General features: G+C 40.6%; 1 protein-coding gene across 1 annotated transcript; it reads right to left on the reverse strand.

Moving 5' to 3' along the window:
- Positions 1-8,309: 8,309 nt before the first annotated feature.
- On the reverse strand, positions 8,310-12,723 carry LOC139731011 (uncharacterized). Its single transcript, XM_071641887.1, has 2 exons — positions 9,610-12,723; positions 8,310-8,558 (listed from the first exon to the last, which is right to left on the reverse strand). Exons 1-2 carry the CDS (start codon positions 12,171-12,173, stop codon positions 8,354-8,356), a joined length of 2,769 nt encoding a protein of 922 aa, XP_071497988.1. The 5' UTR covers positions 12,174-12,723; the 3' UTR covers positions 8,310-8,353.
- Positions 12,724-19,344: the final 6,621 nt, after the last annotated feature.

Consider the following 19,344-nt stretch of genomic DNA (forward strand, 5'->3'; position numbering starts at 1 on the left):
GAATTTAAAAAAAAAGATAGTTCATGTATAAAAATCATGTATAAATGATTGGGGAACTGTAGTCTGTACCGTCCTGGGAATAGTTTTCCAACTCAAATTTGATTAGCAAAGTCAGCTGATGAACAATATTTTAACCCTAACTAGGCCGGGGGGGGGGGGGGTTCCGCGCGATGTATCGCAATCGCAAAAAGCTATCGCCGCGACGTTTCATGACTTTTTTCTTTCGAGTCTCCCGCATCTTTTGACACCAAATTTGCGACGCCCGGGCGCGCGGTGCCGAAGTTATGCATAAATATGTACATGCATGTCAGACCAAAAATTGCTCAAAAACGTTATTTCGTGTACAATTTCAATGCAAACTGTGCTTACTGGCAAATTTTATAAAAGCATGATTTTTTTGGTGTTTTATTGATTAAAATCAATGAATAACATATTTTCTTGTTCGGAGCGATGTCGCGGACAAATTTCATCAAAAAAACAATGAAAAACATAAAGTCGAAAAAACAAAGAAATACATAAGAAATTCAAAAAAACAATAAAATACTTAAGATTTTTTTCTGATATCACATTTTTTTTTATTACATTTGCTAAGGACACTAAAAAGAATATTTACACAAAAAATGTGCCTGTTTTGAGCTTTATTTTGTGATTTATACCAAATAGTCTGATTTTATGCATCATCATGCATAAATTAGCATAATTTAGCATAAATGATGATTTTTTGAAAATATAACTTCATGGTATTTTAGATTACATCATAGGCAATGTGTGTGCCAATTTTCGTCGCGATCGCGCGGTCGACGGCCGAGATCTGAAGGGGGGGCCTGGGAGGCCCCCGGCTCTATCAACTACCTAAATAGCCCCGCCTAGTTAGGGTTAAATGTTATCCTGTATACTTTTATAGAAGAAAACTGCTACACAAAAGTTAAGTTTGTGTAGCAGGATTGTAAAACTGCATAGCAAATTTCGAGGCGATACCAGGGAAATTATTTGCTGCAGTCAGTAATAAAAATCACAGGGCCACACTGCCCAAAGGCCTCAATAAATGTATGTGCCAAGGGGCAAATAAAAATCACAGCAGGGCAAGTGAATATAAAAAACACTTGCCCTGCAGTGACTGTTTTTTTTTTAAATATAACAAATATTTTTAGAAATGTAAAGATTTCGACCAATCATCAACGACATCATTCAATATTCATTCTTTTTCATACCCGAAAAAACTAGTCATTTCAATTTTCAAAGCTCTGAGAATACACATTTGGGCAAGTAAATCAAGGTATCCAGATCCCAGCACTTCCCCCAACTACTGCAAAACCAGGAATGTTGTGCATTTTAATTTCGCAAATTTTGCAAACGCTAAGGTTCACGAAATTAAAATGCATGCGAAAGTTATTGTCTACACTATATATGCATTGAAAATGTAATGCTATGAAAAAGACCGTCGGTTCCAGTTGGTAAAAATTTCATGCCACGAATATATGTTTTACACGTATCCGGGCAATTACCCAGAGAGGGCAATTACCCCCCGGCTAAATACTGGTTAGTGGTAAGCTTAGAGTAACGATTAGGGTTAGGGTTAGGGTTAGGGTTAGGAGTTTGAGTTAGGGATAGGATTAGGTTCAGGATTAGGATTAGGATTAGGGCCAGGGGAAGGGTGCGGGGTAATTGCCCAGGGGGTAATTGCCCTAGACCCGTTTTACAGTATTGCAGAGACTCCAACCCAAAGCACCTTCTGATCTGGAGATTCTCCCGCCTGAAACCTCTAGCAAACGGGAGACTCCCAAGTTGATGTGTGCGAAGCGCAAAGTTCCTAGGGTTCTAGATGTTCTCTGGTGCTATCTAAGGCTATTTTTTTTTTCAGCATACAATAGCAATAAGTAAGAAATCCTTTCCAACGGGAGACACAGAGCCAGGGCGGGAGAAATTAAATCTCAAATGGGAGAACGGGAGATTTTGCAAAAATGGGTTTTCGGCGGGAGATCTCCCGTCGAAAACGGGAGAGTTGGAGTCTCTAGTATTGTATTCAAACACTCAGGCCAGCTGGGCAAGCAGAAGAAGCTACATGTTATATTTTTGTCCAGCCCTGGAAATGTTGCATTAAACTAAAATCACGATATGAGGCTGCAGAGCACCTCATCTTCACCTGAAGTTGAATTCACTGTTTGTTTGTTTTTTTCTAATGTAAAACAACTACGGGAACCGTTAGGTCTTTGTCGATGCATTAACAACAGAAATGCCAAAATAAGCTCATCACTTTAAATGATATGATACTAGTCTCTTAAGGGCTCTACCACTTATATCAATCATCATAAGGAATGCATCAATGCTTCTAAGAATAACCGGTAAGCATTCTTGATTTTACAGGTAAATTTATAGCTATGTATGAGAGTAGGTCCTCGGCTAGGCTGGCCCTCCGTCCTCACGCATTGCACACTACACATACATACATTGTATTTGATACCTACAGCAACTACATACTCTTAAATCATAACCTACTAAAATTTAGTACACTGACTGTTAGTAGTGTACAACAAGTATGAGAACGTAACTAAAATTTAAATGGATTTACGATGCCACCAGTAGGCAGACGACGGTTAATCATAGTCAGAATGTCACAAATTGCCTGGATTCTTAGATAGAGGCCATCTGGCCACGCGTAGTTGCAGCTAAGGTTTGTTTGTTGTTTACTACAGTCCCACGTATTGATTTATGTGCTTGCTTAGAATTGTGCTAATATTGACCAGTGCAGTGACTACCATAAAATCTTGTCAAAACTTACGTGCTGCCTCTCGTATCTTTCATGTCGCTGCTTACTTCCTCTCTTTGGAGCTTGAGGCGGCCGATGGGCGAAAATTGTGGGAACAGCGTCAGATTTTAGACATCTTTTCTTCGGCATGTATCCCATCAACTTCACCCTCATGTCCTCTTGGAAACATTCCGCCTTGAAATGGTCCTCGCAGACGACTCAATTTTTGCAGTAGGTGTAGGTTTTTATGTCGAATTTGTCGATTCCAATGTTGAATAGCCATCTGGCGCACCTTTCCCGCTCATGAACAGAGCAATGTGAGTCTAATGCGTCACGCCGTCACGTGATCTTTCTCGCCATCGTACAGAAATTTAAGAGTTACAATTCAAAATTGGTGATGCTAACAAATCGATTGTGACGAGTTGGGAGAGCATTTTTCCGTGAAACTTACTCATTTTAGTCCTTGATTTTATGTAGGTTATGGTGAAATTTATTCAAAATCGTCCAGACTTCTCCTTTAACAGAGCAGATGGCTCTGTGTATTAAATGCTGCTAGCGCCCACTGCCGAGAAGGTTTGAATAATTCTGCTTTTCTCTGGTAAACTGAGTTTATCAAGTGATAAACAGAGTTTATCAGAAAAACTGTGTTATCAGTTGATAAACTCAGTTTATTAAGTGATAAACAGAGTTTATCAGAAAAACTGTGTTATCAGTTGATAAACTCAGTTTATTAAGTGATAAACAGAGTTTATCAGAAAAACTGTTTATCAGTTGATAAACAGAGTTTTTCTGATAAATTCTGTTTTTCTCTGATAAACTCTGTTTTTCTCTGATAAACTCTGTTTTTCTTGAAAAACAATGTTTATTGGTTGATAAACACAGTTTTTCTGATAAACTCAGTTTATCAAGTGATAAACAGAGTTTATCAGTGAAAAACAGAGTTTATCGACTTTTTACACAAACGGCTTGCCATAGGTTTAAGTCTGCGCCACTGCTTGTGCCAGTCTCAGCACTGGCAGAATTGTTAATCTTTTTGAGAAGGGTTCCTACTTTCTCTACAAGCATGTATGGGTAAATCTGAGGGAAAGAAAAGATGAACAGAATATATACAATGAAGTTGACATTTCACAAGTCTAGAATTATGACATCTTCTCTTTTGATATCATCCTGAACGGCAACTGGACAAATCAAAAATTTGCTTGAAACTTCTTGGATGTCTTTACTGTTCAGTCTTTTTCCTTTAAGAACTGCACAGTGGCTGTGTTGCCTGAAGAGATATCAACAACTCATCCGACAGGGGCTTTTCTTCCATAGAGAACTGCCACCCACTCTCCCTGTTTGCATTTTTTTCCACTGGGCATGTGAAGCTGCAATGTTTGGAGTAGGAATACAAATTAAGTAAATTCTAGCCGAAGGTCATTGGTTTCTACACATTATGAGTCAAAAAAATGAAGTAAGTAATTGCCAATGAAAGTAACAGGAAGAATTCTCCTGAGATCAGGTGCATGAATATCTGTACATTGAATGCTTGATATTTGAAATATCTTGGGTTGTGGTTGGAATGATGTTTGTCTTTCAATTACATGGATTGTATAGCAAACCAGGCTGGGTGATTCACTAGGTGATTCTACATGTAAGTTTGTATGTACAAATCTCTCTGCATTTTAGTTTCTTCCTTTACTGAGTCAGGAATTATAATAATCTTCTCTTTCTATATCGTACTGAACAGCAACTGGACAAATCAAACATTTGCATGAAACTTCTAGGATGTATCTGCTGTTTGGCTTTTTTCCCTTCAAAAAGCTGCACAGTGGCACAGTTCAATCGGATCATGGCTGAAGTTTGCTGCAATGGTCTCTCCATTGGAAGATGCACACAAATAGATGTGATTTACTATTGACCTCTTCCACAAGTCTACTACCTTGCAGTCCTTCTGCTTCGAAATGACATCAAGTTTCTTCTTCATCCATTTCACTTTTCTTTCCTAAGTGGGGTCTATAGGGGCATGGGCACACATAATATTTCTCACCAGAGGTTAATTCCATACATGGTGGGTCATGGATTGCCAAATTTATGTGAGAGTTTCTTCATCTCCATCGCAATTATTAGCACCCACCAGATATGAATGCTCACTGCCCTTATCCAGGGGCCTAATAGTTCCTCACACTCTTTGCGTTTACTCTTAGCAGTGAGTTTCTTCACAACAGATTTAGTCATGTGCCGGACATCGAACTGATGGTCGATGTCTGGGTATTCCTCTCTCATCAGCTTCCTTATTCCCCTGTGTCTATCAGTTGCAACTGTGGCGATACTACAATTCGCGTCTAGGAGTTCGTCCAGGGCCCTTTTGAAACCCAATTCCTCCATTTGCCACAGAGCTAGTGGCCCTTTTGACTTGTACAAGGGACATTGCCCTGATCTTTTTTGAGTTTATCTCTGTGAAGCTGTATGAGCAGTACTTAGTGTTAAAGCCTGGAGACAGATACACTTGTACCTCTCATCCCCGCAAATTGCCATGCGATCCCTGCAAACTTCCCTTCTTACTTCACAAACAGTCTCCAAACAGGCAGCACTCACTGCTGAGAGCACTACCTTTTTTTCTGATTTTAATACAATTTGGTTTTGTTGATGTTTTGCACGTTGAGGATTGAAAGAAAAAAGAAAAAAAAGCACTAGATGCAGGACGTCGGGTATGCGAGGTTGACTGTACGTATTTTAAGAGGAGTAGTAGAGGAGGTTTACTGGAATTCAAAAGGACTAATAGAGGAGTTTAAGTTCACACTGTATTCTAGTGATAAAAAAGTACATATTTTTAGCACACATACCTCTCACACAGCTTTGATCTTCTACAGGTAGTGCAGGTCGCTTTGCTTCTGGGTCCTTGTGCAAGTTGCACTTAGTCCCTTGCAGGGAATGGGTGATGAGCATCTCCCGACCGAACACCTTCAACAAAATGGTGTTCACCATGGCCCTAGGAGAATTGGTGTCCAGGAGAGACACTTCATCTTCCTCCAGCAAAACTTCTCCTGATGATGTCTTTCACTGATGAGAGATTCCAGATTCGAAAGAAACAAAAAATCAGACATAAGGAACTAGATTAGTGGCATATCCATCAACATTACTGCTGCAAAGTTTCATGATTCCTTGACCTTATCAGTTGCTAACCTATTGAATTGACATAAAAAAGTAGAATAAGATAATAATCATACACATTTTTAGAATGTATCTAATGTATGACACATAACAACTGTCATCTCATTTTTGCAGATTCAAAAAAGTATTTCAAGACATTTTATACACAAGTGCAACAATTGACTTTTGTTGAAAAGATCATTGAATGCTATGATGCTTAAGGGATAAGATGGCTGCTACGAATTTACACAGATTTTCTGAACTCATGATAAGGGATTGAGGAAGTGGGTGTGAGACAGAAACCTATAAAGGGATTAACATACATCACCTTCTTTTAAAATCTGTCTTCACTTATTCATATGTGCTTAAAGACATAGTACCCCCCCCCCCCCCCCCCCCCCCCCTTTGACTCAAGCAAGCTATCAATGATTACGGCAAAGGATAAATAGGGAAGTTGCATGCAAGCATACATCTCTCTGCACTGGCTGATACTGCAGATGTCCAACAGATTTTGGAGGCTGGAAGGGCATAGGCTTTGAAGCAGAGGTAGTAGGGCTGCTTTTCACACTGGCTAGATCTGAGTAAGGGCGTAAGTCTGCACCACTGCTTGTGACAGTCTCAACACTGGCAGAATTGTTGATATTTTTGAGAAGGGTTCCCACTCTCTCTACAAGCATGGGTAAATCTGATCAAGGGAAAGGAAAGATGAACAGAATATGTACACGAAGTTGACATTACACAAGTCTAGAATTATGACATCTTCTCTTTTGATATCATGCTGAACAGCAACTGGACAAATCAAAAATTTGCTTGAAACTTCTTGGATGTCTCTGCTGTTCAGTTTTTTCCCTTCAAGAACTGCACAGTGGCTGTGTTGCCTGAAGAGATATCAACAACTCGTCCAACAGAGGTTTTTCTTCCATAGAGGACCGCCACCCACTCTTTCTACGTATTTGTTTTCCACTGGGCATGTGAAGCTGCAATAAAATGTTTGTCAAAAACAAATACCTGATTTACGGTGCCACGCACCGATACTCCCATCTTCTTTGGACTACCATTCACATCACGAATGGCAACAACTGGTGGGTTTCGATAATCGTCGACAACCTCGGTGGAATACTCAAACCTTGATGCTTGCAAGAAGAACAATGGAAAAATGATAAGACCATTATCAATAACATAACATCAAACATCAAGCATCAAAACAAATTTTTCTACCATCTGGCCACGCGTATAGTTGCAACCGGGATTTGTTCGTTGTTTACTATGTATATTACAGTCCCACGTATTGATTCATGTGCTTGCTTAGAATTGTGCTAATATTGACCAGTGCAGTGACTATCGTAAAATCTTGTCAAAACTTACCTGCTGCCGCTCGTATCTTTCCTGTTGCTGCTTACTTCCTCTCTTTGGAGCTTGAGGCGGCCGATGGGCGAAAATTGTGGGAACAGCGTCAGATTTTAGAAATTTTTTCTTCGGCATGTATCCCATCAACTTCGCCCTCATGTCCTCTTGGAAATATTCCGCCTTGAAATGGTCCTCGCAGACGACTTGATTTTTGCAGTATGTGTACGTTTTTATGTCGAATTTGTCGATTCCAATGTTGGATAGCCATCTGGCGCACCTTTCCCGCTCATGAGCAGGGTTGGGAATTGCAAAAAAACTCTTTTTCTTGCCATCGCCCAGTTTATTCGAGCACCCAACGCCTGACACATCGGCATTTTCGCGTGCCGGGTTCATCCGCTGCATGCCCGGAACCATGCGGTACGCTACCGCTTGCTCGACCTGTATCGCCGTTGCTCATGCAGGTGACGTCAGCTGACGCTCCAAACAAAGAGCAATGTGAGTCTAATGTGTCACGCCGTCACATGATCTTTCTCGCCAGCGTACAGAAATTTAACAGTTATGATTCAAAATTGATGATGCTAAAAAATCGATTGTGACAAGTTGGGAGAGCATTTTTCCATGAAACTTACTCATTTTAGTCCTTGATTTATGTAGATTATGGTGAAATTTATTCAAAATTGTCCAGACTTCTCCTTTAACAGAGCAGATGGCTCTGCGTATTAAATGCTGCTAGCGCCCACTACCGAGAAGGTTTGAATAACTCTGCTTTTCTCTGATAAACTGAGTTTATCAGAAAAACTGTGTTTATCAGTTGATAAACTCAGTTTATTAAGGGGTCATTCACAATTATCAACATTTTCACAAGTGTACAAACCATACACTTTTCAAGACCCCCCCCCCCTCCCCCCAAAAAGTGTACGAAGAAAATGTTGATTTTTTCCCCCACATTTTATAGCTACGGTCACAAAGGTCCTTGCGAACGCCGTACGAAGGACTAATTTGTACAGCCACAATGGGACAAAAATCATTCGTATGGCGTTCGCAGGGCCATTTGTGACCGTAGCTTTATTTTCACTGTGTTCAGTTCTTGCTTGGTCTGTTTTTTTTTTTTCCAGTTTGTTTCCCTCCTTAGTTCTTGCTTGGTCTGCCTTTCTTCAGTTTGTGTCCCTCCTCATCCTGGTGCTTCAGCAGTCGATACCGAGTGGGATACTTCTGGTCACACACTGGGCATCTGTGGCTGGCCTTGTCCTGATTGGCATCCCTCAAAGCACGTACTCCACCGTGGATCAATTTGGTGTGCTTCTCTTCATCGGCTTTGCTGGTGAAAATGTATCTGAAAGTAAAGGAAAGAGAAGGCCACATTAGTTTCTGTATTTAGAGCACAAGATCAGGAGGGCAGAAATATGCAGAAATAATGTGCCCATGGGGCAATTAATACACTGCTGGGAGATAGAAGTTAATTTGAATAGCCACAGCTAGGATGAAAAAGTCACTATTATAAAATTATATATATCTGCAACAACATATTCTTCAGTCACAGTGTAGGTTACTGATTTCCAAAATGTGGTAGCCCACTGGGTTTATTTTAAAATGTAGAGCAACCACACAGTTCTGTACTATGTTCATGTATTTCAGGGCAAATCTCTTCTGTGATGGCTGGGCTATATTAAACACATAGAGTTTATTATTGCTTTGATTTTTTAAAACTCTTTCGCCCCTGTTGTCCAATGGTCTATGCATGTATTGTATCAGTAGCAATTCAATTTTTATTCCAAATATAAAAAGGAAATGAATGAGCAACAACAAAAAATGGAGAATATGAAAGATATTGAATACATGTACAGTATAATTATATTGTTTTGAATTGTGTAATTTTAACTTGTGGAAAAATGAACTCGAAATGAATAAATGAGCAACAAATAAATTGAGAATATGAAAGATATTGAATACATGTATAATTATATTATTCTGTATTGTGTAATTTCAATTTGTGGAAAATGTACTTGAAATGAAAATGAGCAACAAATAAATGGAGAATATGAAAGATAATGAATACTTGTATAATTGTGTTTAATATTTCATATTGTGTTTATATTTTGATTTGTGGAAAAATGAACTTGAAATGAACTTGAAATGAACTTGAATGAGCAACTAACTAGGAACTTTAGTCCATATTTCAAGATTGTATAGACTTCTGTGTTCTGTGAAAACACACCAGTGCAGAGAAAATAAAACTAGTGGTGTGCTGAGAAACCTATTCAAAAATGAACTATAGATCACTGATATCATATACAGTGTCTTTTATTCACACTGCATATGACATTAAACAGTAGTAAGTAAAGAAAAAAATTTATTAGAAATTATATGCAGCACAATAATCATACCTGCAGTGAGTGCAGCTGCGAGCTTCAAAGTTCTTCAAGTGCTGATCTGGACTACTGAAGGCCAACGATCTTTCCAGCTGGCGGAGTGTCTTGTAATGGCCTGGGTGTTCAGGGTCAGGGGTTATTGGAGGGAACAGCCATTTGTCACCACTTGGCATCTTCCACACTTTTGAAGCCCGGACTCCATCTTCCATGCACTTACATGTGCTTTCTCCACAACTGCCCTTGCGGAAGCACACAAAGCCACTTCTCCTGTCCATATGCGCAGAGATGTACTTCCACTCATCATGGGCCTCAGACAAATCTGAAGACTCCCGGATTCCACGTAGACTGGAGTGGAACATGTTCCGAACAACAGTGTATGTCCCATTTTCATCACCTGCGTTGGGTAACACAGCTTTAGAAGTGATCCTGAATCCATCGTGGACTCTCCCATCCCAGTACATGTTCAGACGGTTCAGAGCATTTTCGAACACAATTGTCTCCTTTTCCAACTTCTCGTCAGGTGAAATACTCTGAAGAGCAGGTGGAACCGTCTCACCTGGCAGGCATGCCGGGAGAGACACACCTGCCAGAAACTTCGACAATGGAGACCAGAGGTGCTCAATTGGATTGTAGCGAGAGAGACCAGCTGGCATGCACGTACTGATCAACATGTCATACTTTCCCTCCTTCCAAAGCTTACCAAGGAAGAATTCATTCAGATTCGTTTTAGGTGTCCAATCTGGGCCGCCGTCAGTTACAAGTACCAAGATGGGCTTGTCTAGACTGGGATTGTCCTTCATTATCACTTTCAGATCATTCATATGGTCTTCGATAGTTGTGGAAGTGTTTTTCACAGTCCGATTGAAAACCCAGAGGGGACCAGTGGAAGGGACTTCCACCACATCTCTGCCACATTTGTCCTTAGTGCTTGGGGCTTCAGCCTCTTTCATCTGAAGTTGCAGGTAGCCATCAGGTTCGATTAGATAGCCAGGGACTGGAAAATCATGGTCAGCATAGTGTGGGGTATCATCGCCAGGAAAAAATGTTCTCAGCTGGTGGTATCTGGACACAGCTTGTCCTCCAATATGGATCTTGGCCTTGCTGTCACATGAAAATGCTACACATTCATCTGGATACATTGCACACATCTGTCGCACGTTCGAGACAGTGGCAAAATATTCATGTGCATTTGGATTGTCTTTGCTGACATCACATGACTTCGTCCCAACACGTATATCAAGTGCGTCCTTGTGTCTGGCAGCTTCCCTTGAGTTGACTCTTGCAGGCTTCATCAAGTAGTACACTTTCGTCCGCGATATAGTATCCAACCCCTCCACATTTTCCAGAAGGTGTTTGCGGACATCATCGAGGGTGACTCCACAGGAGGTTGCAGTCCCAGTTCGCCTGCGTATGTGTGCACCAAAACCATGTAGCTGTACAAAGTTCATCATCACATCAAGCAGCTGTGGGTACTTTTCTTGCAGTGGTGTTTGTCCTGATTTCTGATAGAAAAAAATGCCATCTTCTGAACCATTATCTGACTGCTGCGTGCTTGGCAAGTCCTCGGTCTTATCAACAGAATCCAGGGTTAGGACCTCATACACAAGATTGGGTCTGAATACCAACTCAACATAGTCTAGAAGAACGTAATGTCCCCCTCTGGCAACACACAGCAATGGAAACATATCCAAGAGTTCATCAACAGCATTCTTGAGTTTGTCGTCTGTCAACTTGAAATGTTCAGCTAAAACATGGCCTGGTATCCCCAGCATGTCAGAGCGATGGCACATGTCCTTTAGGCTAGGGAATGAGTACAACTGCATAGCATTCAGTGGATCGAAGAGACTTTTGTCCCCATTGGATTCCATTTCGGTAATTTTCTCTACAGCTTTCTCCCAACTAAGGCCTAGAGAATTCCCGGCAAGCAGTTTATATTCAGAGTTGCCCGTCAGCCGATTGAACCTCCTGGCATTCTGTGCTCGAACACTAGCCTGCAGACTGTCAATTGCTGTTTCTAGGGCAGTCTTTGCATTGAACAGAACAGGAAGCATTTCCAGCATTTTCGTCAGTTTCTGCTGACAGGACTTAAGCTGGAGACCAAGATTCCCGCTTACTACTTTTAGTTGCGCAAGCTGTGTCAAATGGTGCGACAGTTCACTGATACTGGACTCTGCCTTCTGCTGCCTTTGTGAAACAACAGAACCTTTCTTCACAAAAATTTGCTGTTTCTGCCACGAAGCAACTAGAGGGAAATAATCTATAGCTGAAGCCGACACTGACGTCAGAGCTCTCATAAATTCTGGATGAGATTTCACGTCCTCAGTGAGTAGTTCCGTTGAAGAGATTTTCAATTTTTGACAGAGGAATGATACAGCAGTTATTTGTCCATCCAAAATGTGATTTTGAACTGTGCTTGTATTCATCTGAGAAGAACCAACCGTTTCCTCTGGCACCTGAACTGTCACAAGAACTGGCTCTTTTTCTGGCTGGCCATTGTCATGCAAATCTTGATCCACAGTTGCTGCCTGAAATAAAGACAAATCATGTTCAATGTTAGTTTTTGAAAGTGGGTCAAACATCAAGGTCAAGGGTCAAAAGTAAAAAAAAAAGTTTTGGTATAATGTGCAAGGTCTTGCTGCTGGTCATATACAATATGAAAGCCATATCTGCTCACATTCAAAAGTTATGACCAAGGTTAAAGCGGAATTAAACCCACCTATGTGCATTTTTATTATATGCAGAAAAATCAGAGAAAGAAAATGGTGAAAGTTTGAGCAATATCAGATAATCCATTCAATAGTTATCAATTTTCAAAGTTTTACCAAATCTGCGTAATGGCCACCTAGGGGATCCTTGAGTTGGCCACTGAGCCAATTTCTGTGATATGGACAACTCTCCATTCGTTTTGTACACATATTTTCACAATTTTTTTAATCAAGAGTATACATTTCCCCCTTGCTTGTTATTCTTATTCTTGCTTATTCTGTCCTTTCATAAAAATGAAAAATAGTGGTAATCTGTGTGGAGAGTTGTCCAAACTCTAATACACTGATATTAGGAGAGTTGCCAAAATCAAGGATCCTCATAGGTGGCCATAACGCAAATTCTTATAGCAAAACATTGAAAATTGATAACTCTTGAAAAGATATCCGATTTTGATGTATAAAAAAAAAAACACCATTTTCTTTCTCTAATTTTTCTGCATATATATATTGAATGCAGATAGATGTCCGAGTTTAATTCCCCTTTTTATAAAAAAACATATTGAGTACTTGACCACACCAAGATGTTAAAAAATTATTAAGAATTATGTACCAAAAGAAAGAAAAATATTCTGTAAAATATGAGCCCTCATTTGTCACAGTCATATGTTAGAATGGCTGGCAGGAATTTTTTAAAGGCAACATAAGCTGCTAATCCTTAAAATTGGCAACATTTAAAGATTCAAAATCACTATTATAGGTGCAAATTCGCAACTTTATATATTGGAAAGGATTGCCAAGTGTTCATATTTTTATATTGTCTACACAAATCAAGTTTCACTGAATTGTAATGAAATTAGAAAATATTTGTTGCCAATTTGATATTCATTTCCAAATGAGATGTGGTCTTGTACTCTGTGGGTTCAAGTTTCTGTGAGACAGACAGACAGACAGACAGACAGAGTGGCAGACGGATGCATGAATAACGTTCCCTTCCTTTCCTGAAATAAAGCAGGAAAAGCAAAAAGAAAAAAAAATACCCGAAATCAAATGTGCAGTTATTGGCTATATCGTGCTACCGGTCTCCAGGGACTACAAGGAGTTTGTGCCAACAATTCCTACGACTCTTTCAACTTCATTTGTACTTCAAATTTGATGTCTTAAAAACACATTAATTTTTTGTTGGAATAAAGCATACATGTAATCATTGCTCACAGAGCAAAAACATTCAACAATGCTGGTTTCGAACCCCCAATGCATCGACGAGCATAAAAATCGCTGCCCTCAATTTTAATATTGAGCTGTGCGAGATTCGCTGCCAGGGTGGGGTTGTCTACAAATATACATATCATCATTATGAATTGCGCACTGGCCGTGCACAGGACTCATTCTATTCGGATTTTTGTGTATTCATCTGTGCCACAGAAAGAATTGCCCGCCAGTGCCGTATGTAGTCCCTGGTCACATTTTCACGATAATGCCTGTTTGTTCAATAATCATGGGGGCTGAAAGTGGGGATATTTTTTATTACAATAGATCTCTACTTCTCTTGAAAAAGAGATCTGGTAGCTCCCAGCGACTAATCATAAAATTTCTAGGATGACAATATGTGCACACTACACGCCACCGTGGTGCACGGCGGCACCTTTTCCAACTTTCAAATCTTGTTCAAACAAATCTAGATCTAGATCTATACCGTATGTACACGGGAGAGAACTGGGCCCCACAACATTCAGCTCAATAAAATTAAGTTTTTCTTGCTATTGCAAGAACAATCAACAGCTTCAAAAACCCATAAACTATTCCTGGATTTTGGTATTAGCTGTTGATTATTCTTGAAATAGGAAGGAGAACTGAATTTCGAGTTTACCAAGGCCAGGGGGCCCCGAGTTCTCCCCTGTAAACGGTAGACATTACTGGTTGATCTATTACTTAGACTATTCTAGATATGTAGGCAAATTTTCCTAGAAATAGTTTGATTTTAATTTGTATCTGAATATTTTCTACATTAACGCAATTTATGATGGTGGAATATGAATTCAAATGAAATCTCTTACTTCCTCAAAATGGTCGTAAAGTGCGGCAAAAGTCATTAAAAATTGTGCGCAGAGTAATAATTGAGCGGGGCTGAGCCAGCCGCACCGCCGGCTGAGCCCGCCGGCCAGTAGCGCCGGGCGGCTGGGCCACCGGTCCGTGTTGCACTCCCAGTCCCACACTCTACAGCCTGCTTCAGGCCTGCTTCATAATCGGGGTAATTCTTCGGCATGTAAACATTGAAATACAAATTGCCATCAAAATATATGATAGAAAATCTGCCTACATACCAATAGAAAACAATTTATACACGAATCTCAAATTTTACTGAAATTAGTTACCTTTGGAACGACTTGGAAGAACGATTTGATCGTCCCCTTCTGATTTTTAACACGCTCCATCTTCAGCAGGGCTTTGTCCAGAACTTCAGTGAAGAGAACACATTGCGTAGACGCAGTGCGCCACAACTTTTGACCTTCCAACACGGCATCTGCTCGTTTCCGGTGCTCATTCACAAACACAAAAGCATTTATGAAGTTCATATATTTGTTAACTGGATTTTTGTGAACAATGCACCCTCGCTTAAGGAGGAATTCTGTTAGATTTTCCGGGTCAGTAGGTCTATTGTCCCTATTGTTCGCCATCTTTGACATTGTTTCCACGTACGTACGTACGCGCACATTTTTCTACATAATAATATAATATACCTAGATACCAAAGATCGCATGCGCGCGTATATCGACTACGCGACTTTCGGTGGCACAACTCACCAACCTTGAACATGAAGAAGGTGCGTAACTATGCATTCTTCACTCGCTGTTTCATTTCGGATCCAAAGTCGGTGATTCGTGTATTAACCGAAAGTCGTGTAGTGTGCGGGGGCCTAAGATAGCTATCTCTCGGTCATAAAGTGAAACGATGCCGCGAGAAATTGTGGGATTTTGATGGAGTGCGCGAACTATTCGGTCAGCGTGGAAAGTTTCCAGCGAGACGAGAGGCCGGGCCCGTGATCAGACGGGATGGGCGCGAGAGTATGGATCGACATTTTTTATAATTTGAAAAGCGTACGCCGGGTGCTGACCCCCTCCCCCCCAGCGTACGGTTTGTACGCTCGTGAAAATGTTGATAATTGTGAACGGCCCCTAAGTGATAAACAGATTTTATCGGAAAAACTGTGTTTATCAGTTGATAGACAGAGTTTTTCTGATAAACCCTGTTTTTCTTGAAAAACAATGTTTATTGGTTGATAAACACAGTTTTTCTGATAAACTGTGTTTATCACTTGATAAACTCAGTTTATCAAGTGATAAACAGAGTTTATCAGTGAAAAACAGAGTTTATCGACTTTTTACACAAACGGCTTGCCATAGGTTTAAGTCTGCGCCACTGCTTGTGCCAGTCTCAGCACTGGCAGAATTGTTAATCTTTTTGAGAAGGGTTCCTACTTTCTCTACAAGCATGTATAGGTAAATCTGAGGGATAGAATAGATGAACAGAGTATATACATGAAGTTGACATTACACAAGTCTAGAATTATGACTTCTTCTCTTTTGATATCATCCTGAACAGCAACTGGACAAATCAAAAATTTGCTTGAAACTTCTTGGATGTCTCTGCTGTTCAGTCTTTTTCCCTTAAAGAACTGCACAGTGGTTGTATTGCCTGAAGAGATATCAACAATTCGTCCGACAGAGGCTTTTCTTCCCTAGAGGACTGCCACCCACTCTCCCTGTTTGCATTTTTTTTCCACTGGGCATGTGAAGCAGCAAACTGGCGCCACTACTCCTTACTCCAGATCTAGATCTAGTCCACAATTTCAATTCATTAATTGGAGGACTTACTTGATCTCGCTATGAGCCGAGCCTTGGAAGACCGACCTTCGAAAATGACATCAACAATGTCTTGCTCCCCAATAGTGACTGTCATGGTTTCTAAGGCATTCGGATGGCACGATGGCTGTAGTATTTTCATTGAGAAAAGCCATGAGGGCTTCTCTGAAGCGTTGTTGCCTTGTGGATCTCGGTTCCATCATTCTTCTTCTTCAACCCAGTCATTGGGTGTCCGGACAGGTACTCAAAAAAATATCATCATTTCATGGTTAGTCAACATAGAAAAACAGGTAAGCATTGTTTTTGGTTAACATCTAACTGATATTGTTTCTTCAACACAGTGATGACACTCAATAATGGTTCTACTAAAAAAGTGTATTCATTCAAGAACTTCGTAAGATTTTTGTAATTTGCATGACAACAAAATCATTAACCTGTAATTCAACTTGGCCATTGTTCCATCATAACATGAGCCAAAATAAGGAAACATGCAGTGATTTTGCAAAAAGAAAAAAAATCCATACCTTGTATCCTGCTTGGAACAGGTATCATCCTCGGGCATCAGCTTCTCACTCTGTGTCTCCTCCTCTGAGTTATCTTGTGGGAATATGGTGGTACATACCTGTTCTAAACATCCTTGCATACATAGGGGTAAACATAATATGTTGGCATCATTCCACCCAATGCTGTGACCATCAGTGTCAATGGTATGCTCAGCAACAGCTGACTGGCTGAAATAGTGGACTCTAAATGCCTCTTTGTATCCCTTTAATTTGTCTTAGAGTGACCATCCATTTTTCGCCTTTGTTGTCACCTGCATTTGATTTATCTATAGAATGAACCAATTTGTTTGGAGGGTATTGGGGCTTTTGAAGGAAACGTCAACTCCTTTGTTGTAAAAGGCCTGTTTCAGAAGAGATGATGCCAATTTAATTAATTCTGCATTTTACTTCTGGCCAAGGAAAATCAAAGGAGCAATTTGGATATGAGGAAGACTGATCCTTCGTATAAAAAGGACTCTGGATATATCGCCAATCTATGCTCCAGGAGTTAGAAAGCATCACTAGACAGGCAGCTGTGGGAAAGAATCAGCCAGCTTAAAAAAGTCAAATTGTGGATGGTTGAATGTGGATGATTGGTTGAAGCCCGAGATTCAATAATTACCTCTAACTGCCGCCACTTGCTCTGCTGGCAGTGCCTGCCGGGCGAACTCTTTCTGGGCATGGCAGGTCCCCCCCCCCCCCCCCCCCCCCCCCCCTGTCAGAGAGTGATTGATAAGCACCTCCCTGCCAAACACTCTATTCATTAGGGCATTAACTAATGCCCTTGGCGAGTCATGGGGGAGGGTCTGGATGTCTTTCCTTGATAGTAGGACTTGCCCACTACAGGTTAACTGTTTATGGGAAAATGGAATATTAGAAGGAAAACAGGAAAAGAGGGAGAGAAAAAAGATTTACAGTGAATGCATCATTTCGCACTTGTCACTTTCAAAAAAATACATCAGCTCACCATTTTCATGTTTGGAAATGAGCATATTCTGGAAAAATTTGCCATTTCTATAGGCATGGATGAAGTTCATCTATGCTCCTTCTTCACAATTCCGTTGAAGACAAGTCCCAAGCACATGCACTCAGCTCATCTTCAACGAGTTGAAAACATGTAAGAACACAGTGTAAAAGGGAAAAGATGCTTGAAGTTGAAAATTGCAAAAATCTGCACTTCAGGCAAATTAATTCCATCCCAACCCTATTCAAACAGTATAAAATGTTATTTATCAATTTGTTTACTTCGAGGAGGGGAGTAGGGTATCAATGGCTAAAATTTATCAAACACACGCAAAGAAACAACATACGTCGCCATCGGGAACGAGGTGCCACTGGACCTTGGGCTTGGGCTTGGATTTTACCCCCTGGGTCTCCTTCTTTAGGGGCGGAGATAGAGTCTCTACCTCGGTTCCAAGTGCCTCTTCTCCTCCAGACTTGGTCCCGACAGCAGTTCGTCTGACATCCTTACAGAAAGACTGTATGGTTGTCAACAATGCCGGCAACTCTGTAAATACCCACAGAAATAAATGCATACAGGGAAAATGTTTATAGTATATATCAGACAAAAATCCTCAAACAATTCTAGGAGTAATTCTTTGTAAATTAAACTGCATTAAGATCGATGATCTTGTTAATGCCTAGTTCGATCCCAGTGTAGGTGCCAAACTTGGCAGAATGCCCCGGGCTGTCGGCACGCCCATCCCCAGCGATGACCAGCATCTGTCCTTCTGCCTTCAGTGTTTCCAGCAGGGATCTTTGATGTGCCGTCCACACCTTCTCCACCACAGGCTGGAGGATGCGCTCTTGCTGTCTGAAGAATGTCCTCTCTGTAATTACTGCCACCTTCATGAAGCTGAGGATCCGAAGGGTCTTCACAGCGCTCCCTCCAGCAAACAAGGTGGCAGCAGACAGGAGGACATTCCCAGCTGGAGTGCTGCCATAGTGGGGCTGGCTGTCCCAGACACCAGTGTTGTCGCACGCCACACATTCTGTGGTGACCCTCAGATGGGTGCCTGTCACCTTTTCATTTATGATGACATTTCCCGAGGAGCAGGAAGGACACCTATGAAAGAGTCTCATCAAGTGGCTTTCAAAGATTATGTACTTTGCCTCCTGATGAGGCACTGGTGTCAGGTTCGGTACATGCCGTGTTCTTGGACTGTGATCTCTCTTGTCACACAAAGTCAAGGCAGTAGACATTTGAAAGGCTACCACATTCATGCAGAAATATTTTTGAATGAATAGGTAAGCACACTTGTATGTTAATCACTCTGAATACTTCTTTACCTTTCATTGTTCATGAGAAGAAAAAAAACTGACAAGATTTTGGCAGTGTCCTACTTATTATCATTCACAACAAAATTGCACATGGCCTAACTATGCATTTGTGCAATTAACTACAGAATGTAATCTGTTCAAATAACCTCTTTCTTTGTTCTTGCTTTATGCATAATACCTTGACATACAATGGAATTCTCATCTTCATCACTTTGAAAATGTATACATTTTCTTAAATGTGTATTTCCAGATAAAAAAGGAAGTTGTGATTAGGAAAAGTTGGGTAATTCTGTTTATTTTGATTGTACAAATCTCGACATTCACTGAAGATGTTGTATCAAGACAATTCTGTTTGTTCCACTC

The sequence above is a fragment of the Diadema antillarum genome, unplaced genomic scaffold (assembly GCF_040938485.1).
Source record: "Diadema antillarum isolate AM-2024a unplaced genomic scaffold, OU_Dant_1.0 seq00000348_RagTag, whole genome shotgun sequence".
Taxonomy (NCBI): Eukaryota; Metazoa; Echinodermata; class Echinoidea; order Diadematoida; family Diadematidae; genus Diadema; species Diadema antillarum.